This window comes from Aulonocara stuartgranti (genome assembly GCF_965226115.1).
Source record: "Aulonocara stuartgranti genome assembly, chromosome: 10".
Classification (NCBI taxonomy): Eukaryota; Metazoa; Chordata; class Actinopteri; order Cichliformes; family Cichlidae; genus Aulonocara; species Aulonocara stuartgranti.
The window spans coordinates 10,039,635-10,060,156 of NC_138946.1; the positions used below are offsets into that span (position 1 = coordinate 10,039,635).

The 20,522-nt window shown below is 39.2% G+C and overlaps 3 protein-coding genes and 1 long non-coding RNA gene across 8 annotated transcripts; 1 reads left to right on the plus strand and 3 right to left on the minus strand.

Annotated features, from left to right (window-relative positions):
• Positions 1-145: 145 nt before the first annotated feature.
• Positions 146-10,759, minus strand: LOC309715737. Its single transcript, XR_014279277.1, has 3 exons — positions 10,691-10,759; positions 1,222-1,288; positions 146-424 (listed from the first exon to the last, which is right to left on the minus strand). It is a non-coding gene; the product is annotated as an uncharacterized lncRNA (long non-coding RNA).
• LOC309715736 (uncharacterized protein) lies at positions 1,047-4,326 on the plus strand. Of its 5 annotated transcripts, XM_082549085.1 has the most exons (9): positions 1,084-1,249; positions 1,559-1,644; positions 1,793-1,825; positions 1,922-2,011; positions 2,122-2,224; positions 2,304-2,545; positions 2,767-3,239; positions 3,439-3,632; positions 3,741-4,326. In XM_082549085.1, the coding sequence occupies exons 6-9, from the start codon at positions 2,401-2,403 to the stop codon at positions 3,883-3,885; spliced, it is 957 nt and encodes a 318-aa protein (XP_082405211.1). In that variant the 5' UTR covers positions 1,084-1,249; positions 1,559-1,644; positions 1,793-1,825; positions 1,922-2,011; positions 2,122-2,224; positions 2,304-2,400; the 3' UTR covers positions 3,886-4,326. The 5 variants fall into 5 exon arrangements, 3 of the variants coding, with proteins under 3 accessions (XP_082405212.1, XP_082405213.1, XP_082405211.1); XM_082549087.1 differs by having other exon boundaries at positions 1,048-1,249; positions 2,304-3,632; XR_014279275.1 differs by having other exon boundaries at positions 1,068-1,644; positions 2,304-2,970.
• LOC309715735 (uncharacterized protein) lies at positions 6,805-10,763 on the minus strand. The gene is made up of 5 exons (XM_082549084.1): positions 10,512-10,763; positions 8,581-9,490; positions 8,216-8,312; positions 7,732-7,842; positions 6,805-7,283 (listed from the first exon to the last, which is right to left on the minus strand). Exons 2-5 carry the CDS (start codon positions 9,486-9,488, stop codon positions 7,098-7,100), a joined length of 1,302 nt encoding a protein of 433 aa, XP_082405210.1. The 5' UTR covers positions 9,489-9,490; positions 10,512-10,763; the 3' UTR covers positions 6,805-7,097.
• A 4,199-nt stretch (positions 10,764-14,962) lies between these two features.
• LOC309716264 (15-hydroxyprostaglandin dehydrogenase [NAD(+)]) lies at positions 14,963-18,884 on the minus strand. Its single transcript, XM_082549971.1, has 7 exons — positions 18,580-18,884; positions 17,131-17,254; positions 16,935-17,041; positions 16,557-16,653; positions 16,356-16,432; positions 15,308-15,465; positions 14,963-15,196 (listed from the first exon to the last, which is right to left on the minus strand). Exons 1-7 carry the CDS (start codon positions 18,670-18,672, stop codon positions 15,061-15,063), a joined length of 792 nt encoding a protein of 263 aa, XP_082406097.1. The 5' UTR covers positions 18,673-18,884; the 3' UTR covers positions 14,963-15,060.
• Between the last annotated feature and the right edge of the window lie 1,638 nt (positions 18,885-20,522).

Below are 20,522 nucleotides of genomic sequence, written 5' to 3' on the forward strand. Positions count from 1 at the left end.
CCCTGCTACCTGAACCTCCTCTTGCATTCAGAACTGCATTAATTAACCAGACTTGTAAGGCGAACATGATACCACACTACAGACACTGGTGGAGTGTCACTCTGGGGTCAGTTTCTGCCACAGACATGGGTTATAGTTAGACTGGTTTTGATGTTGTAATGTTTTTGTAGCAGTCCTTTAAGCACAGTTTGAAGATAAAAGACGGACGATCTGATTTCCTCGTGTCAGCATTGTTCCCACATCATCATAATTAATGTTGTTCCAGGTTCAACATTGCAAGTGACCAATCACCTTCTTGTGACGTCATTCCTTTGCGACTTCGAAATACCCGCCTTCGAGTATTTCGAAATACAAGTGAAGAAGCGAAAAACAGCCGCCTGTCCGCCGAATTTGAAGTCAATTTAGGATACTTTCCTTTAATAAACTGTAAGCATTATACATATGTTCCTCACTTGGCTTGCTGTTTGTTTGCTAGCGATAGGCTACTTGACGACAGCATTAGCTAACCAGTGTTCCCCAACTTTTTGGGTGTTTCGTGGCCCGGGGGTTGGGTCAGGCAAAATTGCAGTAGCTTCCCTGATCATTTTACAAACATAAGTGAAGAGAATCTGGACTAAAAGGCCTAGACTTATGGTTGTGTGCTGAATCTATGAATCAAACTATCACCTGGAAACATAATTAACTGGTTCATAGCTGTGAAACTGGACATGAGTTCTTGATTCTATGGAGATTAACAGTAATCCAGAAATTTACAAATTTGTCCTGGTACATCGCGTAAATGTTGTCCCTGGGACATCATGTAGAAGTTGCCCTGGGACATCGTGTAGATGTTGTCCCTGGGACATCGTGTAATTGTTGTCCCTGGGACATCGTGTAATTGTTGTCCCTGGGACATCGTGTAGATGTTGTCCCTGGGACATCGTGTAAATGTTGTCCCAGGGACATCGTGTAAATGTTGTCCCAGGGACATCGTGTAAATGTTGTCCCAGGGACATCGTGTAGATGTTGTCCCAGGGACATCGTGTAAATGTTGTCCCTGGGACATCGTGTAAATGTTGTCCCAGGGACATCGTGTAAATGTTGTCCCAGGGACATCGTGTAGATGTTGTCCCTGGGACATCGTGTGATAGCTTGTAAATAATGGAATGAAAATTATTGATTGTTATTAACTTGTGAAAAAGAAGTGTAACAAATCCACATGTTATGTTCTTACACCCTTACAGAAACTGTGACTCCTTCACAATGTCAGGTAAATGTCAACTCATGTTGAATAATCAACCAATCAAGCCTTTTATTATCACATGCAATGTTACACGTACAACTGCAATGAAAATTTCACCCCCTTCTGACCATACATATATTGCTTAAACATCACATTGGGAAGACAGGTCGGAAACAGTTAGGAAGGTCAGAAAACAATTTAATTAATAGATGAGGGGAGAGGAGGAGAAAAAAGAACTACAACCAGACAAAGCTCCTAGAAGACTGAAATGGATGATGGTTGCAGCATGCAAAAAGAAAATGATATCTGTTGACTACAGCATATGCTTTCTCACAGATTACCTTGTGGGAGTAGCTGGACCAAACTCTATTGGTATTTCAAGTTTGAAATCCCTGTTTGACCAGACTAACATTTCAGATGAGGTACCTCTTGACATAAAAATCCTTTTATGTTGTCATAAAACTAATGTTAAATTCTGCTTTAAATACACTTTATTGTACAATTTACTTAATGAATCGTGTTCCTTAGTTCTGTTTTTATTTATATGTATTTATTTATTTGTTTTATAAGGTAATAGATGGCCTAATCTATTTGCAGTGTGAGGTATGTTGAAAAGCTTGTTTGATCATAATGACATAGCATGTTTACGTTTTTTGTAATGTACTTGAAAACATAGGTGTATTTATGTTATTTTTATAGAATTTCCCTCACATTTATCCAATACCAAGCCAAATCACTGGAAAAATTTTGGATGGGTCCACAAGAGCACAAAGTGCATACTTTTTGAAGGTATGACTTGGACTGTGGTAACTATGTTCTTATCACAAAACAAACATTTCTTTGTTAATCTAATTCTTTTTGTTCTTTTTGTTCTTTTTTTTTTCTTCGTCAATTATTAGTTTGCCCAATCTCTCATTGACGGTAAAACACAAGTGGAGGAGTACAACACTGAAATCACAAAGCTCAGGTCCCGACTTTGCCACTACTTATTTTCCTCAATAGGTAAAGATAAAATTAGCTGCCTTCTTTTTCTCTAACATTGGAAAATGTAACTTGTACTTAAACAAATTATATTTTGCAGATCGAACTAGGAAGTGCAGTCAGTGCTGGTGTGTGTGATTGCAGCCAAAGACCGGGTACACTATGACATGTCCTTAGCCATATAGATTGTTTATTTAATGGACTTTGTTCATTTGTTTTTTGTTTGTTTATTTCTTCTTCTTTTTTTTTTTTTTAATTCACCGGTGCAGTGCCAGAAATGTGGTGCATACAAGCACATGCGTTGTTCAAAGTCTGTTTGTGGCATCTGTATCTTCTGTGAGAGTAAGTCACAATATAACTAAACAATGTCCAAAAATGTTTAAAGTGAATTTTTTTTTCGTAATTTTGCCTTTGCACACCAGGACTGTGTAATTAAAGTGGACGTTTCAAGATCCATTTTTTACACAAAACTATTTTAGACATAACTGTGTCGTATTGTGGGGATTTCTCTTCACAATTAAATTGATATAGTGCTGTTTATATCATTCTTCTTTATGTAACAGCACAGTGCAGCACAGCAGAGGGAAAGGAGTTGTGCAGCATAGTGGGTGGCTATACAGGAGGAGCAATAGAAGTAGCCAGTGAAGAATGTCATCAGGGAAAGCATCAGGCAGCGAATGACAAAGGAAAAGTTCCTAAGGGAGAGAACATCTGCAGCAAATCGACAAGTAACAGTGAGATAGGAAGACTGACAGTCAGAGATGAAGGTACACAGACTGAAGACAAAGAAAAAGAAACAGAAGTGTACGGCACAAGTCTGAGTACAGATAATGCTGCTGCTGATGATGTTGACAGGATCGATGCAGATACAGAATTCCAAACTGATTCAGAAGGAACTAGTACAGTTTACAGAGTGCATGGTCGCTTATCTGTACCAAGCTCAAAAAAGAAAACCTACACAATAACAGAAGACGAGATCAAGCGCAGAATCAATGCAGAGAACATGTCAGTTCATGTTTTCAGAGGTTTGATTGGGGTAGGTATACATTTCGTGATTTTGATGTCACCTGAAATAAATCCGGGTTACTCGTATCAATGAAGTGACAATGTGGCTGGAAATTGTGCATTTGCTGCAACATATACACAATTACACCATGTAAACAAAAGCATTTAACTTTGTGCGCGTGTGTGTGTCTCTCTCTGCTCTTTTGGTGTTTGCACTTTTTCTTTTTTAGGGCCGTAAAGCCAAACTGCCCGCAATGATTCTTGACAGGCCTAAGAAGGCCAAAACTAAAGTAACAGTGTTTAGTGTTCTGAGTGAAGAGGAGGCTGGGGAGCTAGCCCTCGGGTTTGCCGGAAGATTGGCCTGCGATGTCACAACAGACATGGTCTGTAAAGGCATCGACCATTCAAGTGCTGATATGACAAAGTAAGTTAGTAAAACAATATGAAAGTTGTATCTTTTTTGGTATTATTTGTCATTTCCCCGTATTTGGGTTATTGGTGTAACATTGTTAATCTTACTTTCTAATAACAGACAGACTCTTCTCAAAATCCAACACAATCTTAAACATGAGCTGACTGATTCCTCAACCTTCAGTTTGCTGACACACACCTTTGGCCCCGCTGCACTGGATTCTGTCATTTCATTCCTGTGTGAAAAACTTGATCTTGTCTCTTAAATAATGAAACCTTTTGTGACTTTTGTTTGTTCTGTAAATCAGAATCTTGAAAATTGTTCACTGTTGTTCTAAGTTTGTGTTAACTATTTGGCAAAAATGATTGGTTCCTAATCCAAACAGCATAATGACTGTTCTAACACATATCTTAAAAATGCTACAAAGAAAGAAAATTATCACATATGTTTCAATATGAATGTAATTGTGTCACACTCGGTTTGTAGTAGCTTTCCTGTTTTATTTTGAGTTTTGGTATGTTTACACTGTTATTTTTATTTCCCGTGTGTTCGTCTTCCCTTATTAGTTTTACTGTATTTAATTAGTCTGATTTAATAACTTATAATTATTTACTTTCCAGTGTGTATATATGCTCCTCGTTTGGATTATTGTTTGTTTGAGTTCTGCCTGTCTTTTCTATTAAAGATTTGGACTTTTGGACTATTAGTGGACCTCGTAGGTTTTTATTCTGTTCAATTGGTAATTGACTGGGTTTAATTTAGTGGCCTGGAAAACAGGCCGGAGGGGTCTGGTCATTTTAACCCCCTAAGACCCGAAATCTTCCATGGCATGCATTTTTAATTTCTCTTTGATATTTGGGCCGATTGGAACCCGATGAATGTAAAAAGAAAGAATTACCAGGTTTTGTTTTTTTTTTACCTAATTTTTGTTTCTGAGAAAAATGAGAGCCACATATGAGGACATTAATTTGAAATTTCGATAGAACAGTTGCAGTATAATGTCCTCATAACTGTATATCAGGCACTTGTTGATCAAGATTTAGTATTTTGGTCTAAATAACCCAAAATGTGATGTCCACATGTGTGGACGCCAGGCTGGAGTAAAGTGTTAGAGCTATTTATACCTATGTAAACTTTTATACACTGGTTTTTACCTGTCTTGTTTCAGAAAGGTTTAAAAGGGTAATGTCCACAGTTTATTTGTTTATTTATTTGTTTGAATTCAACATATTTTATTAAAGTAATTGAGCTTGAACACAGAAAAAACTGAATCAAATAATCATAAAATCAAATCACTTGCACTATACTGAAGTCTAATCTACTCTGAGCTAATGCCGGTTTCCAACACTAATGATCGGGTGAAGGAGAGAGATGAGGGTGTGCACGGCCACTGGTGCTCTTATCCCTGTTCTTTGTGATACAATCCAACAGGAAAGCAGTCAAACCCTTGGACATTAGCCAAGTTAACGTTCACAAATATATACACACAGAGGAACTCTGAGCCCCAATGTCAGCATTAGCACAAACATGCCACTTCATACCAAATCTCAGTGTGAGGTCAGGTGTTAGTCTCATTCCATTATTCTGGCTATATTTTCTTACTCATTACTATTAAACTTATACTTAAGACTAACTATTAACAAAATCACACCCCAATAACTCTGTTATTACACTTTGTATTTAATCATAAAAAGGCTGGATGTTGAAACCTTTTACTTCTATTTTGTATGAGCCAGGATTCTCAACAGCTGATACTCTATGTCCAAAAAGTGACAGGTATCGTTTTATGGAGCAAAAAACTTAAGAGCGCATATTTTATAAATAATACCAACAATTACAAATGCAGACCTTTAATAGTAATAAGTAATCCTTTATTTATAATGCATAGCAATATAAAAATAGTAACATATGAAAATATTACAATGGGCACAGATGAATTTGTATCAAAAACAGCAACCAAGCCAAAGTAATGAATAACACACATAAATAACAACTGCTTGAGAGACCAAACAATTTCTTTTCAACTGTTCCTTGGCAGAAAGTTAAGACAGCTATTCAGCTTTAGGTTTCAATAAACAGAAGTAATGGATGCAGTCCCTTTGAAATGTCACACAAAAGTCTACTTATGCATATACTTAGCTTTAACTCTTCTCTTTTTTGTTTTGTATTCCAAAAGGTTTTCATTTTCTCCAGAGGATGTCTCTCTTTCAGTGGTTATCGACTGTTCACATTCATTTTCACAGACTGTTGGAATGTCGATGCTGGCCGAACGTTTCTTGCTAGAATACAATGGCCTAATTTTGCGTGCATTATCTGTCGTCTTTATTTCGTACTGGCATATACTTTTGCCTACTTGTTTTGTTTTTAAGACATTTGTATGCAGTTCATCTATCATTGGAGTAATACCCTCTGGAATGAATGCCCACTGTTTAACTGTGTCTAAAACAGCATTTAGTTTTCCAACTGCATCTTCTGTGCATTTTTTGTCTGTGCTTTCAACTACAGGAGTGTCATTCAAAGTTGATAGAGGACTTTTCAGAGAGTTTTTCATTTGTTTAAAATGGCAAGCCACCTTCAGGCAAGCACATGTGTTATAGTGAGAGAACGTACAACAAGTGCACTGAAGTGTTTCAGCCGATGCAAAAAAACACAGATTTCCAAACAAACTTGGCATTTTTATCACTTTCAAGTCCTCACAGTGTACAAAGTAATGCCTTTCTTTCACTGCAATTCTTGCCAAGGTAGAAATGTCTGTTTCCATGTTTGGATAGATGTCATTGTCAGCCTCTGCTAATTTTGCAAGTAACACTAGATGCTTGCAAAGAAGTCCTCGTAAGCCATATGTACAGTTGCAGTAGGACTCAACAGGGCAGACATCATACACCATGTCTTCTCTTGACTCAGATGGGACTTGATATGCATTAACTCCATGGCTGTTCTTGACTGTAATTTTAAGAGCCCAACCACTTTCCATCAGTCTTGAAGCAGAGTCTGAAACTTGAGACAAGGTGTCAGCAAACCTGTTTTTCATGCGGCCCACATCTTGCAGGGTTTTTATGACTGAGAAGTAGTCGTCGGCCTTCCCTAGGAGCACTTCAATCAGATCATCCAGACGCCTATTCGTGTAGCCAGATAAAAACTGGTATTTCAGGCGGTGGAAAAATCTGAACAAAAGTTATTTGAAATGATTAGTAACTGTAATTGAAGGAATTTAAAGTTTTAATCAAGACTGTATTATTTTTTTAAAAATTGGAATACCTATTGCACACGTCTTTTATAAAGGAATGCTCTGTGCCGGTTTAGCTGATTTAGGCAAATCCACCTACTCTGTTTTTTGTTGTGATAACATAAAAAACGCTGCTAGAATTTAAAGGATTTGCCTAAAACCTGTTCTGGCAATGACATGACGAACCTACTCAGTTTAGCCTCTTGGATTAAAGCATAATATCTTTTTTTCAGCAATACAATTGAATGAGGTCAAAATAATAAATCATACCTTTCAATCACATTGTTTGTTTCAGAACGAGCGTGACTGAAGCGACGGCCGTAGTCACACCACATGTGGCCAATGCCTTCCCAGTGCTTCTGAAAATACTGGCACACCAAAGGGTATTGCTTAAATGTCTGGCAGAACTCTGCTGATGTGGCTTTAAAGTCGTCCTCCTAAGAGAATTGGATGCAACAGAATATATTTCAATCCATTTAACAGACCTATTGAAATCTTTAATATTATGTATTGAAGCCCTTTTCCTTTTATTGAATAACATTAAGAATTTTAAGTTATTAATAATATGTCGTGTTTTTGTATTAAGAAGCAATTATTTCTTCCCTTACAATGGCTAAGAAGGAACACTAAACCTATAAGCATATTTGGTTTCAGCATCTGTCTGTGAAAGAATCCCACTCACAAGTTCTACTGCACAGTGGGTGACACAATGATGTTCTGCACAGCTTAAGTACTTGTTTTGATAAGCAAGATAAGAAGCCAGTTTTAGAAATTGTTTCAAAAATCTATTTTGTATCTCTCTGTAACTTTTTTTAGCAACTGAAAGTTATTATGCTCTTAGTGTAATCAAGAAATCAAAATGTGAAATAGACAAATTACACTTACAGATGTGCAAGCTTTCAGCTTACAAAAGAAAGAAATGATTTCATTTCTCTTTTGGGTGTTAGAAAGCCCATGGACCCCGGACTCTGATTTTGAAAGCCATCGATTAACAGCCTGTGAATGTAAGAGAAAAAAAGTTAATCTGGAGAGAGAGACAGAGGAGCAGCTGTACAAAAAGCATAAAAGAAAGCTGACGTCCAAAAATAACTTTGTCACTCACTGGACAAGAGGACCTGTGCATTACAGAAATCAACCAGGCAAACATATTTTTAAATGTCAAAAAGAGCTTTGAGAAGCAGCCACCAGAAGATGAGTGCACTGTGGTCTTAAATGGATGGACATAGTCACTCAACATTTTATCCCTTTATATTCATTAACCTGAGTAGGTGAATATCACAATAAGGCAAATCATGACAACAGGACCCTGTTGTAAAAATGTGTTTCAGGTGCATCTTAGACAACGTGAAAAGAAAACAATGTGGTTTACCTGCAAGACATGGTACCAGCATAGAAGGATAGCTGACTCTGGAAAAACCTTCTGCAAAGCATTTATTTCCGCAAAGTCTTTGTCAACCATAAATGCTCTACAGAAAAAAAGAAAACACTAAATGAGATTAAACAGTATGAAAATGTTTTTGCTATCTCAAAGCACCACTTCAATGCCAAATTAAACATTTCAACTCACAAGTAGATATATAAAATACTGCATACAGCCTATAGGAATAACTTTAACAACTGGAAAGGAAAGTTTTTTGCAGCCCATGCTGCAGCTATAGCATTAGATTCTGGCATGTTATAACTTTTTTGAAAAGGAATTATTTCAAAATCAATAGCTGTCAATGTATTATTTACCTCGGGGAAGTTGGGAAATGCTCACAAACTATTCCAAGAACAGTTTCCAGGGTTTTCTGACTTTCGTTGCTGACAATAGCATAGGCCACAGGGACTCCATGCCCATGATCATCTCTTACAACAAGTGTGAATAAGGGAAATGAATACTGGTTAACGCAGTGCGTGGTGTCAACAAATACTAACTGTTTTGCATAGTTCTCCATGTTTGATTTCATTACAGGTGTCTGCAAAACAATCATTAGTTCTTGGTCAGATGTGTATGGTTGATAGAAGAGAACATGTTCTTGATGTTTTCCATTAAGTAAGGTATGTACACTTTGACTGTCTCCACAGTTAAAGTGCTTCTTCCTCATCATGCAGGTTCTAACACTGTCAATGTCACGTGGTGTGACAAAATGCTCTCTGTTGTGAAGATCTCTGTGTCCATGTTCTTTGGCCCATTTATGACATTCGGTTAGTACGATGGCTGGCTTAGTTCCAAGGGAAAGCAGTTCCTCAATCTTCCTCCTTAAATCACTGGAAATATTGTTGAAATGTGCGTCTTTTGGGTCCGAAGGATCATGCCCATCATGCTTATCATATGTACGCTGCACGATGACTGTGTGGTCTTTCCAACATTTGAGTACTTTAAATGAAACATAGGCCTTACAGCCCACTGCTCTGTAGCTGTTTCGACTTTTTTTCCCAGCTCTGATGCAGTTGAATTTGTAATAGTCTCTTTTCCTGTCTTTACCTGAGGCAACATTTAAACATTTATAATGTCCATGAAGGGTTAATGAGTTCAATTTTTCTAACACAACACTGAATGGGTCCTCCTGGCATTGTGACACATGCACACAAAGTTGTGTGTCTTTTCCAGTTCTTTTTTTTTCGTCATTCAGAACACTTCTTCTAATTATGTCGTCCATTTCTGGTGGAAAAATAACGAAGGTTTAATTAGTCAATATTCATTAATTCATTTTAACTTGTTGTGGGGTTTTTTGCAATACAATGTAAATATTAAATATAAAACAAACAGGGGCTAAAAGAAGCTAAACTTTTATATGGTATGTCCCAGGGGCAACTTTAACATGATGTCCCAGGGGCAACTTTAACATGATGTCCCAGGGACAACAGCTACGCGATGTCCCAGGGACAACAGCTACGCGATGTCCCAGGGACAACAGCTACGCGATGTCCCAGGGACAACAGCTACGCGATATCCCAGGGACAACATTTACGCGATGTCCCAGGGACAACATTTACGCGATGTCCCAGGGACAATATTTACACGATGTCCCAGGGACAACATCTACACGATGTCCCAGGGACAACATCTACACGATGTCCCAGGGACAACATTTACACGATGTCCCAGGGACAACATTTACACGATGTCCCAGGGACAACATCTACACGATGTCCTAGGGCAACTTCTACACGATGTCCCAGGGACAACATTTACACGATGTCCCAGGGACAACATTTACACGATGTCCCAGGGACAACATTTACACAATGTCCCAGGGACAACATCTACGCGATGTCCCAGGGCAACTTCTACATGATGTCCCAGGGACAACATTTACGCGATGTACCAGGACAAATTTGTAAATTTCTGGATTACTGTTAATCTCCATAGAATCAAGAACTCATGTCCAGTTTCACAGCTATGGACCAGTTAATTATGTTTCCAGGTGATAGTTTGATTCATAGATTCAGCACACAACCATAAGTCTAGGCCTTTTAGTCCAGATTCTCTTCACTTATGTTTGTAAAATGATCAGGGAAGCTACTGCAATTTTGCCTGACCCAACCCCCGGGCCACGAAACACCCAAAAAGTTGGGGAACGCTGGTCTAGAGAACACTGGTTAGCTAATGCTGTCGTCAAGTAGCCTATCGCTAGCAAACAAACAGCAAGCCAAGTGAGGAACATATGTATAATGCTTACCGTTTATTAAAGGAAAGTATCCTAAATTGACTTCAAATTCGGCGGACAGGCGAATTGACTTCAAATTCGGCGGACAGGTGGCGGTTTTTCGCTTCTTCACTTGTATTTCGAAATACTCGAAGGCGGGTATTTCGAAGTCGCAAAGGAATGACGTCACAAGAAGGTGATTGGTCACTTGCAATGTTGAACCTGGAACAACATTAATTATGATGATGTGGGAACAATGCTGACACGAGGAAATCAGATCGTCCATAAAAGACATTTTATGAAAATTTGGCCTTATTTGACCTTGAAAGAGGGGTCAGAGGTAAAATGTGACATGATATTAAAAATCTTTATGGGGTACTTTCTATAAGTGTTTACATACAGAATAATGAGACACAATACCAAAAACATAACCTTTTTGGCAAAGAAGGCAAAACCAAAAGAAAACATGGTTTGAGGAATTTTTTGTTTGTTTTATTTGTTTGAGTTTTTTGTTGCTGTTTTTTTTTTCCAAGCATCTGCCAAATACCTAAATAATGATATCAGATATTGACATGAGGCTTAGCTGTCCCACTCCCATCTCCCCATACTCACACTCCAGACACTGAACCAGTCCCACTGATATCTGAAGAAGCAGGTGAGTTTATTTATGTCAAAAAATGTGTCTAATTGCAGGAGGATGCTTGGGAATTTAATATGTTTTTCTACACACTATTTATTTTGTAGTACTAATACCCATTGTCACTAAAACTTAGATAAAGAGAGAATTTTTGGAGAAGTATGTATGCTGTCTATCACTGTTGTACACTGTATCAGATTTGCAGGTGATGAGAGTAAAATCAGATTAAAACCTAAACAGAATTTAAAAAAACAATGGTTTTTGTAAATCTCAACACTGAAACAAAGTTTACAATATTTATACACTGCATTCTCGCTGTACATGTGAAGCCATGTTTGAAGAAGAAGAAAGAAAAAAGAAAAAAAAAACATGTTTCCGCCCGGTTTCGAATCGGGGACCTTTCGCGTGTTAGGCGAACGTGATAACCACTACACTACGGAAACTACGCATGCGCCACTAAAGGGTCAATCGGAATACAAATGCAGCACATGTAAAGAAACAAGCGAATATGATGCATGTTTTAATTGTACAATATTATATTATATTAATGATATGCAAAATTGTCATATGTTCTAAAATAAATATGATTTATGACAGCATCCGAAGAAGAAAATGATTAGATAACATTAAAAATGTCATGTGTTCTAAAATATAAGAATAGAAGTCGCAAAAATGTTCTCCCAACAATGACAGATAATATTTTATTGAAAATGAGTCAAAAGAATCTAGTCTTGGCTGTTTGTTTGTATAACTTACATTATTTTCCCATGATACTTAATAGTGTATTAGTAGAGGATTTTTTTTTCTGCCTGTCCCATTTGGTTCTTTAGCCGTCAGAATTGTTGTCTGAAGACCAACAAGGATACCCAATGGATTTATTTTGCCAAATGGATCATCGTGGCATTGCCGTATTGGTCCATTTGATCGACCTTTGTTTTTATTTTTTATTTTATTTTATTTTCAGATGTTACAGACGGGACAGACATGAGTGAGGGATAGGAAAGGGAGAGAGAAAGAGGAAGGAAAAGAAAAACAGAAGGGGAGAGGGACAGTGAGAAAGGGATAAAATAAAATAAAATCTCCTGGATCACCTGTTGAGAGAGAAAGAATAGAAAACAAGCAAAAAAAAACCCAAAGCAACATACTAAACACAACACCATCGCATTAATCTAGCTAAGTGTAAACAGCAATAAATACTAAATATTCAATGTTGTTGTGCAGCACGCAGGACAGACAGCACACAATGTGCTTTGAAGTAGCAGCCAAGAAAGGTGTAATTTAAGTCTACAAAAGTGAACACGCGTGTGCACACCTGTGTGGATCAGCGTGCTTGTATTCAAATGGTTTCCACATGTAATGGTCTGCAAGAGGATGTAGAGAGCCATAGCCCCGTCCCCCAGGGCATGAAGCAGACATGGAGGAGATCCAGGCCCCAGACATCCAGAGGCCCCAGAGTGCGAGAGCCCAAGGAGGACCACCGGAGGGGCATCCGTGCCACCTTCATGGGAAGGGCTGAGGATTCCCAGACGAGGCGTCACCCAGTAGCCACCGAGCAGAAGCTAGAGGGGGCTGCACCGGCGTGCCCGCCGGCTCTGCCGGCAGCCAGCTGTGCCAGAGTGAGCCAAGCCGCAGGCCAAGACGCCGGAGCCCTGAGGGCCCCCTGCACCCCAGAGGAGGCCTGACCGAGCAACAGGCGCCAGGCCCCGCCAAGTAGCCACCGGGAGTGAGCTGGTACATACCTGAGCGCCCAGCCCCGGACACCAAGAACCACCAATGCACCGACCCCTGAGGGCATCAGTCACCGGCAGGGAGTGTGGTGAGGGGAGATAGGCCTCCACACTTTGGAGGGCCTGGGAGTTCCCAGAGAGGTGGAGTCTAAGACTCGACCTGACATATAGACACAGACAAACAGGCACACACAGACACAGACAAACAGGCACACACAGACACAGACAAACAGGCACACACAGACACAGACACAGACAAACAGGCACACACAGACACAGACACAGACAAACAGGCACACACAGACACAGACAAACAGGCACACACAGACACAGACAAACAGGCACACACAGACACAGACACAGACAAACAGGCATACACAGAGACAGACACAGACAAACAGGCACACACAGACACAGACAAACAGGCACACACAGACACAGACAAACAGGCACACACAGACACAGACACAGACAAACAGGCATACACAGAGACAGACACAGACAAACAGGCACACACAGACACAGACAAACAGGCACACACAGACACAGACAAACAGGCACACACAGACACAGACACAGACAAACAGGCACACACAGACACAAACATGCATTCCCACCATCATGCACACATATACAAACACTCAGCACTCACCCAACGTAAGGATTGACATAAATGGACATGTACACACAATCACACTCCCCAAACATACTCTATACCCCGGGTCCAGGTACCCTCGCCCCCAGAGGGGGAAACAGAACCCAGACCCAAGAGATGTTACCCTTCCCCCCGGGGTGGAGGCAAGCAGACCATCCCAGGCTCCGCAGCAGCAGGGAGGCCAATCGGAGGACTTTAAGCAGTTGTAGAGATGAAATATTATTTTACTGTTACTATTCATAATCATTATTATTATTGTTGCATCACTTATGATTTATCATTATCATTTCATTGACACATTTATTGAAACTGTTGATGTTACATTAAAGTCTGTATTTCAGGTGTTAGCATAAGCACATAATCTTTCATTGCAGGTGCAACTGTAATCATGTTATACACATATTGCTAATTAAAGAGTTGAAGCTAGGTCAAGTTAATTAATGGTTTGAAGCTACGGGCAGTGCGATGTCTGGCCGATCAATGGAGCCAAGTACAGCTATTGAAAGGTTGCCTACATGTTTACAGTACAATTTACCACATATTATACATGTTGTCTAGAGATGGAATAAAGGCCTGTGTGGGTGCATTCAGCAGCCTGCTGCATTTGAGTTTGCCTGGTAACAGATGACTCAAACGGAGTCAGGAAGTATACTTCTAAAAGGTCTTTGTTGAGTGAGGTCATGTACTGAGGTTAAAACACAGACATAAGTCTGCCTGCACACAGACTTGTTTTGCTTGTAAATGGCATGCTCAAGTTCTGTTCTGAAGTGCAGAGGGTGGAATAACAGGAAGCATCTGGAGAAACAAAGGAAGTAGCTGTTCTTTTTTTAGAATATCTCCTACCTGGAATTACTGGAACATGCATCTGCAGTGATGCAGATTACTGGTCATCATATGTTATAAAAAGAGCCCATCTTCACCACATATATGTGTTTTAATAAAATCATTGTTTTGACGCACTATGGACCTTCAGTTATATGTCTCTTTTCTCAAATAGGAATCAGGACACAGTTCAGAAGCCTCATTGTTCATGAAGATTGTTAGTTCACTGATCTGAAACCAGACTTTCTTGTGTAAGGTGAACATGATACCACACTACAGTCGTTTAAGCATAGTTTAAAGATAAAAGACATTTTATGAATATTTTAACCTTATTTGACCTTGAAGGAGAGGTCAGACATCAAATGTGACATGATATTTAAAATCTTTATGAGGTGCTCTAAGTAATAAGGATTTTTGCCCATTTTTAACCAACAAATCGTTAAGTTGACCATGAAAACCTTGTTGGATGTAAGCCAAATTTTAATAGGTTGTTGACATGACCCCACTCCAAACCCTTACAAAGTTTTACCAGAATTCATTCAAAACTTTTCAAGGTACAGAATAATGACACACAATACCAAAAATCTTATGAGGGGGACAAAACCAAAACAAAACATAGTTTGAGCAGTATTTCTTTTGTGTGTGTGTGTGTGTGTGTGTGTGTGCGCGTGCGCGTGCGTGTGTGTGTGTTTTAACTTCAAGTATACTTAAAGAATGATATCAGATACTGACATGATGATTTTATGGTTTGTCACTGCTCTTATCCAGTGTTGGGAAAGTCACATAAAATTTTGAGTCCTTTACGACCACGAGGGCCTCTCCATTTTTGGTCTCATCTGTTACCAGCTCAAGGATGCACTCTGCTACCTCGGTTGCACTGCGTCAAAAAGATACAATATGCATTTTAAGATGATTTTAAATCCAGTTGTAGAGGGGGAAACCCCCCAAAATGTTGATGTTGTAGGGGTTACTACAAACAAAGACTTACGTTAACACCCGAAGATTCTCTCGCATCTGAAGTCTTGCATCTACCAGGTGGGCAAATTGGCCCGTTTGAGATTTCATTTCAGAGATCAGGTTTGTTTGAACAAAACCTGGGCAAATAGCATTGACCCGTATACCATAGTCTGATGCTGCAAAGGCAGCCTATTGGAAAAAACAACAACACATAGTTAGGCTTTTTAAGTTACATTTCATCTACATAGAAAGCGTAGTGTGAGGATAAACAACAAGTGCTCTTTGTTTCAACATTTGCATTTTTGAAGTTCAGTGTCCAAAGATTCCAAATTTAAAGATGAAGTCTGAAAGATTCTGCACATATCGTGCACGTGCACAATGTTTGCACATTTTTCTAATTTTGCCTCTTACACCTCCACACTGGATTACAAATTTAACCATCCAAAGAATTGTAGTAACCGTTTAGGAACATTTTCAGACAAAAGTAATTAAACAAACTACCACAAACTGTTTGCCAGTGTAGACGTAAAACCAGAGTCAAATTTCAGGCTGTCTGTCCAGAACCAGTACAGGTTTGTTTAAAATGTGTTCATGGAACGGGACAATGCTCCCCAAGCAGCAAATCTACAACAGAATGGCCCAAACAGAAAGTAATGAAGGACTTGCAGTCAAAGAGATCAGTGCATAGACAAATACCTGCAAACTTCCATAAACCTGAAAAAATGTTGTAAAGAAGAGTGAGTTAAAATTTCTCCCCAACAATGGGAGTCATACGTGGATGGTTACTGGATATTATTGCTGCTACACGGTGGCTCTACAAGCTGTTGAATAATGTGGTGTTTTTCACTGCAGAGTCCTGTGAACGCTTTCTTTTTCACTTGATGTTATGTGCGAGCGCTGGCTCAGACTGAACTGTGAGGTCAATGTGCAGGAAATGCCAAACAATAAAGTTAAAAATGAAAAAGTAAGGCAAACATTTTATTAGTATTAAATTTGCTCTAGTTTCAATTAATTTCTGCAGAAATTTGATAGATTTTTTTTTAAATCTTCTTAAACAATCTCATGGGAGAATCTCTTACTGCAATGGATCGAGTGAATCCGACCAGCCCGTGTTTAGTAGCCGAGTAGACAGGAGCTGTAAGCAAAGGTCCAAGACCTGTAGGATGGGTTATATCAATCATTGTACAGGGTTTAAGTTTAGTGTTATTAATGTAATGACATTTACAATCCTAGTCTGGTATGTCTCCAATTTGTCTCCAATTTGAATATACAGTATTTACCTGCCAAGGATGAAACATTGATGATGACCCCTCCTTGACCTCCCTTCAATTTGTTCATGTGCTCCAGAGCCAAATAAGTTCCCCTAATAGAGCCCACCTACAGGAAAAAAAACCCCCGTCATTTTGGCATCAGTTCATACAGTGAAAATCTGTTTTCTCTCTGTAAACACTTCAAACAGTCATCTGCATACAAAACATTGTGATGAATAACAGGAAGAATAATGTAACCCAAGCCTACTAAATTTGGACTTTCTCAGGTTGCCAATTGTTTATTTCAGACTAACTAATAAAAGGAACAACATCTTTCTGAATGAATCAGCAATTCATAAATTTGAGGTATTAGAAATATAATTAATTGTTGTGCTTTCTCTTTCTCACAAGGTTTGTGGAGACCATATTCTCCCACTCAGACTCATCGAACATGCCGGCATTGTTGCACAAGATGTCGATTCCTCCAAAGGTTTCTACGGCTTTCTGAAAGGCAGCTGAGAGAGGAGAAAACAGTGCTTTACAATTATGCTAACCTTTGTACCTCCAACATTTATAATCTGATTTCCAATGTCATGTGTTTTACCTTTGAACTCCTCATCTGATTGTATGTTGCATTCCCTGAACAGCATTCGATCTGGTTCGTACTCTTTGCTCAGGGCTTCGACCAAACTCTCCCCTGCGGCTTTATTCTTATCCAGAAGTACAACCTGTTGACAGAAAGGACAGATATGCTGTCAGTTTGTTAGGTACCCATCTAGGCTATTTGAAAACATATGAACTACTTTGACAGACTTGCAGTAATTAAAGGGTGTTGGTAAGTTCCGACACCGCCTTGTGAGGTCGACCATTTTTTATAAATCTTACTTTATTTTTGTGATTTTGCCTGTAGCTTGGTGAGCTGTGATGAAACCCGGGTTGGGCATGCAGGCCACTGTTACTGTTGCTCGTAGTTTAATTCTGCACGTACACATAGTTAGATTTCACACCTACATCTCTGAATCTTATTGCACACATATATTTGGCCACGCTATGCCTGAGTATATTTAGAAGTTGTTTGTGCAGACCAGTGCGAGGCCGGTACAGAAATGGGGAACTATGGGCTGGGAGGTAAGTTAATATGCCAATTTTCATGACAATTGATCTTTCACTATGCAAATGTACTGTTTGTAGGATTGGGAAAAGATCAGACTGAAGAAGTCACTTGGATGAGTGACGAAACGTGTCTCCCACTGATACGCTACGTCCAGATGAACAGAATCAATTCTTACTTTCACATAAGACTTTAGACTTACGTGAAAGAAGCACAGTTCTATATATAATCCTGTGTAATAATAAGTAGGTTCATCTTTCAGGAAGTTGGCTACAGTGAACTGCTTGCAGACTGACTGGTTTTCTGATTGAAGGAGAATCCATGTATTTGTTTTGTTTGAACTGCTTGAGGCAAATAAAGATTTAAAGACTAGATTGAGGCCATGTCCCTCTTTTATCGCAGAAGTAAAGAATCACATTCAGCCTTTTAGCCTTTCTTTTAGCATGATATCATAAAAAAAACAAACTCTTGTTTGGTTGTTTTCTCTGGGAAAATCATTCAGTTTAATTTAACTGCACCACAACTCCACCACCCCCCACCCGCACCCTCGCAGGTTGACAACCACTAAATCAACTTTTTTACTTTTCACCTCGCTTTTGGCATGATGTCAACAACAACTTTCTTAGTTGTTTTTTCCAACTAAAGGGTGTTGGTAAGTTTTCTGTGGAAACGTACACCACCAATAAAGCTGCAGCATCTTCACGTACAGTTGAGATTAGTTTAATAAGATGATATCTTTATCTATGAAGAAAACTAATATTGATCCCCAATGCCCTTTTCCTGAGCTGATCATATGAGCTGTAACTTAGTGTAAAAATATCTGAATCCAGGCAACTTGCTTAGTTATCTTTAGTTATCTTATATATAATAAATATCTCTTCCTACACTGTTAAATGATGATGTGTCTACCTTTTCAGTCAATGCCTACAATGCCACACGTACCTTGGCACCATTTTTTAGAAGAATCTCCGTTATGGCTTTTCCTATTCCCATCGCAGCTCCAGTCACTACTGCAGTTTTACCGCTCAGAGCCATTTCAGTAGAAGAAGGGACTGAGAAGGTCAGCGTCCGTATGCCTGCAAAGAAATAAGAGAATGTGAAACAAAGAGAAGTTGCTGGCTTTTTATTTGTCACCACCCATCAGGAAGACTAGCAGGTTCTAACGTTTGACATGCAAGAGAGAGCAAGTGAATGTACAAACAATAACAATGTGTCAATAAATCAATGGACCACAGTCAGCAGACTTGTCTTGTTCTGGAGAACACAGCTTGGCCAACTATAGTCTAACTGAGCCAAATATGGCTTGCACTCATTTTGGGGTGGACTTTCTTGGGCTGTTTAGAGCTGCCAGTGAAGAATGTGCTTTGTATTTTAATCCATTTATTCTAAAGCTGCAAGATTGCTAAATAAATTAGACTTCACAATTTCCACAGAAATTACGGTGGGAATGTTGCTTCTGCCACACTTGATCTGTGGCTTGCTGCTGAAAAGAGGAGGCAAACAGGCTGGCCAAACAAATCTGAATAGAGACAGCAGTTGATACTTTTATTGTCAGAGGTTCAATTAAATTAAAAAAAAAAAAAGTAGACCTTTAATTTCAAAAATCTGATACATTAAAGCATCTCCACTGGCAGAACACTTTTATCTTTAAAATTAGACGTTTCTGGGAATTGTGTTCATAAATTAACATGAGATTTTGGTTATATCGCACAGCCCTATCTGAAGGGTTGGGTGTTTTGAGAGTCAGTTCTGTTTTCATCCACATTCTTCGTTTGTCAGAGTACTGTAGCTCTGCTGGCTCGGTGCGGGTCATGATTTAGTTGAAACCGGACTGTGTTTAACACATTAAGCTTTAGAAAAAGGCATTACAGTCACGATATAAAGAAAGTGCACTCTCCTGAGTGAGAATGTATAATGTATATGTAACCGAGGACAAGGGATGAGTAAACGGGGCAAAGAAATAAATTGATCATTTATTTATTACATGAGTTAGACATACAAATTCCCAGTCATTTCCAGACAGGACTTACAACACATCCTGCTGATATCCCAGCTGTCCATGAGACTTACCACACAAACTGTGCGAAAATAACAACACTGCAACCCGTCACACCCCGCTTAGCGACACTGCAATCGTGGCACACACTGCAAACATGTGCCGCGCTGGAATGGGCTTCTGTGTTCGCTTCGGATTACTCCTCACCCACCCCTGTGGCTTGTCATGTCTTCACAATGTTGTGCTGTGGACATTTATGTGCTTTTTTGTGCAGAGGAGTTTTTTGTTTCCTGTTCTCGTGCTGTCCTACCATGGAAGCACAGCATGAGTAGGGGTCTCTTTTTTTCCTCTTGTACTTTCCCCACTGTAGTGTACATTTCAATGTTTTTTTCCCTCTGATTCTACCAATCTCCGACCTGTATCCCCATGTAATGTTTGTGCCATATGTGTAAGGGTGGGTAGGGGTCCCATTTCACTGCAGGGCAACCTGCATGTGACGAATAAAGCTTTGATTGATTGAAACAATTCGGGTCTCAGCGCAGCTGGGAATCAGTGCTATGCATGGCCTGCGATTGGGAAATAAAGGGAAGTGGCACAAACAATTAAACAAAAAAACAAACAAAAGGGAGGTTAGTCCGCCCTTACACAACTTACTCTCAATCAATAACCGCCTTTACGGCTGGACAGACTAACCAAAACAAAATTACAAATCAATCAAAAGAACGAAAAAAGGACAGCAGAGACAGCACAGCTGAAAAACAAACAACTTTATCAATTAAAATATTACCCAATAAAATATCAATTTTAGGAAACCATTCAAAATCATGAAGCTAAAACAAACACTCAATATACCTACAATATTGATCAGTTTCCCTGCGCGCAGTCGATC

What these genes read in the sequence shown, in the direction of transcription:
- LOC309715736 (XM_082549085.1), top strand. Translation starts at nt 2,401, where the DNA reads ATGGACTTTGTTCATTTGTTTTTTGTTTGTTTATTTCTTCTTCTTTTT. An exon ending in CATCTGTATCTTCTGTGAGA is followed by an intron (nt 2,546 to 2,766) that starts GTAAGTCACAAT and finishes TTTATGTAACAG; the next exon opens with CACAGTGCAGCACAGCAGAG. An exon ending in TCAAGTGCTGATATGACAAA is followed by an intron (nt 3,633 to 3,740) that starts GTAAGTTAGTAA and finishes TTCTAATAACAG; the next exon opens with ACAGACTCTTCTCAAAATCC.
- LOC309715735 (XM_082549084.1), bottom strand. Translation starts at nt 9,488, where the DNA reads ATGGACGACATAATTAGAAGAAGTGTTCTGAATGACGAAAAAAAAAGA. An exon ending in CATTTCCCAACTTCCCCGAG is followed by an intron (nt 8,313 to 8,580) that starts GTAAATAATACA and finishes TTTTTTCTGTAG; the next exon opens with AGCATTTATGGTTGACAAAG. An exon ending in AGCTGAAAGCTTGCACATCT is followed by an intron (nt 7,284 to 7,731) that starts GTAAGTGTAATT and finishes CAATTCTCTTAG; the next exon opens with GAGGACGACTTTAAAGCCAC.
- LOC309716264 (XM_082549971.1), bottom strand. Translation starts at nt 18,672, where the DNA reads ATGGCTCTGAGCGGTAAAACTGCAGTAGTGACTGGAGCTGCGATGGGA. An exon ending in ATCAGATGAGGAGTTCAAAG is followed by an intron (nt 17,042 to 17,130) that starts GTAAAACACATG and finishes CTCCTCTCTCAG; the next exon opens with CTGCCTTTCAGAAAGCCGTA. An exon ending in GAGAATCTTCGGGTGTTAAC is followed by an intron (nt 15,197 to 15,307) that starts GTAAGTCTTTGT and finishes TTTTTGACGCAG; the next exon opens with TGCAACCGAGGTAGCAGAGT.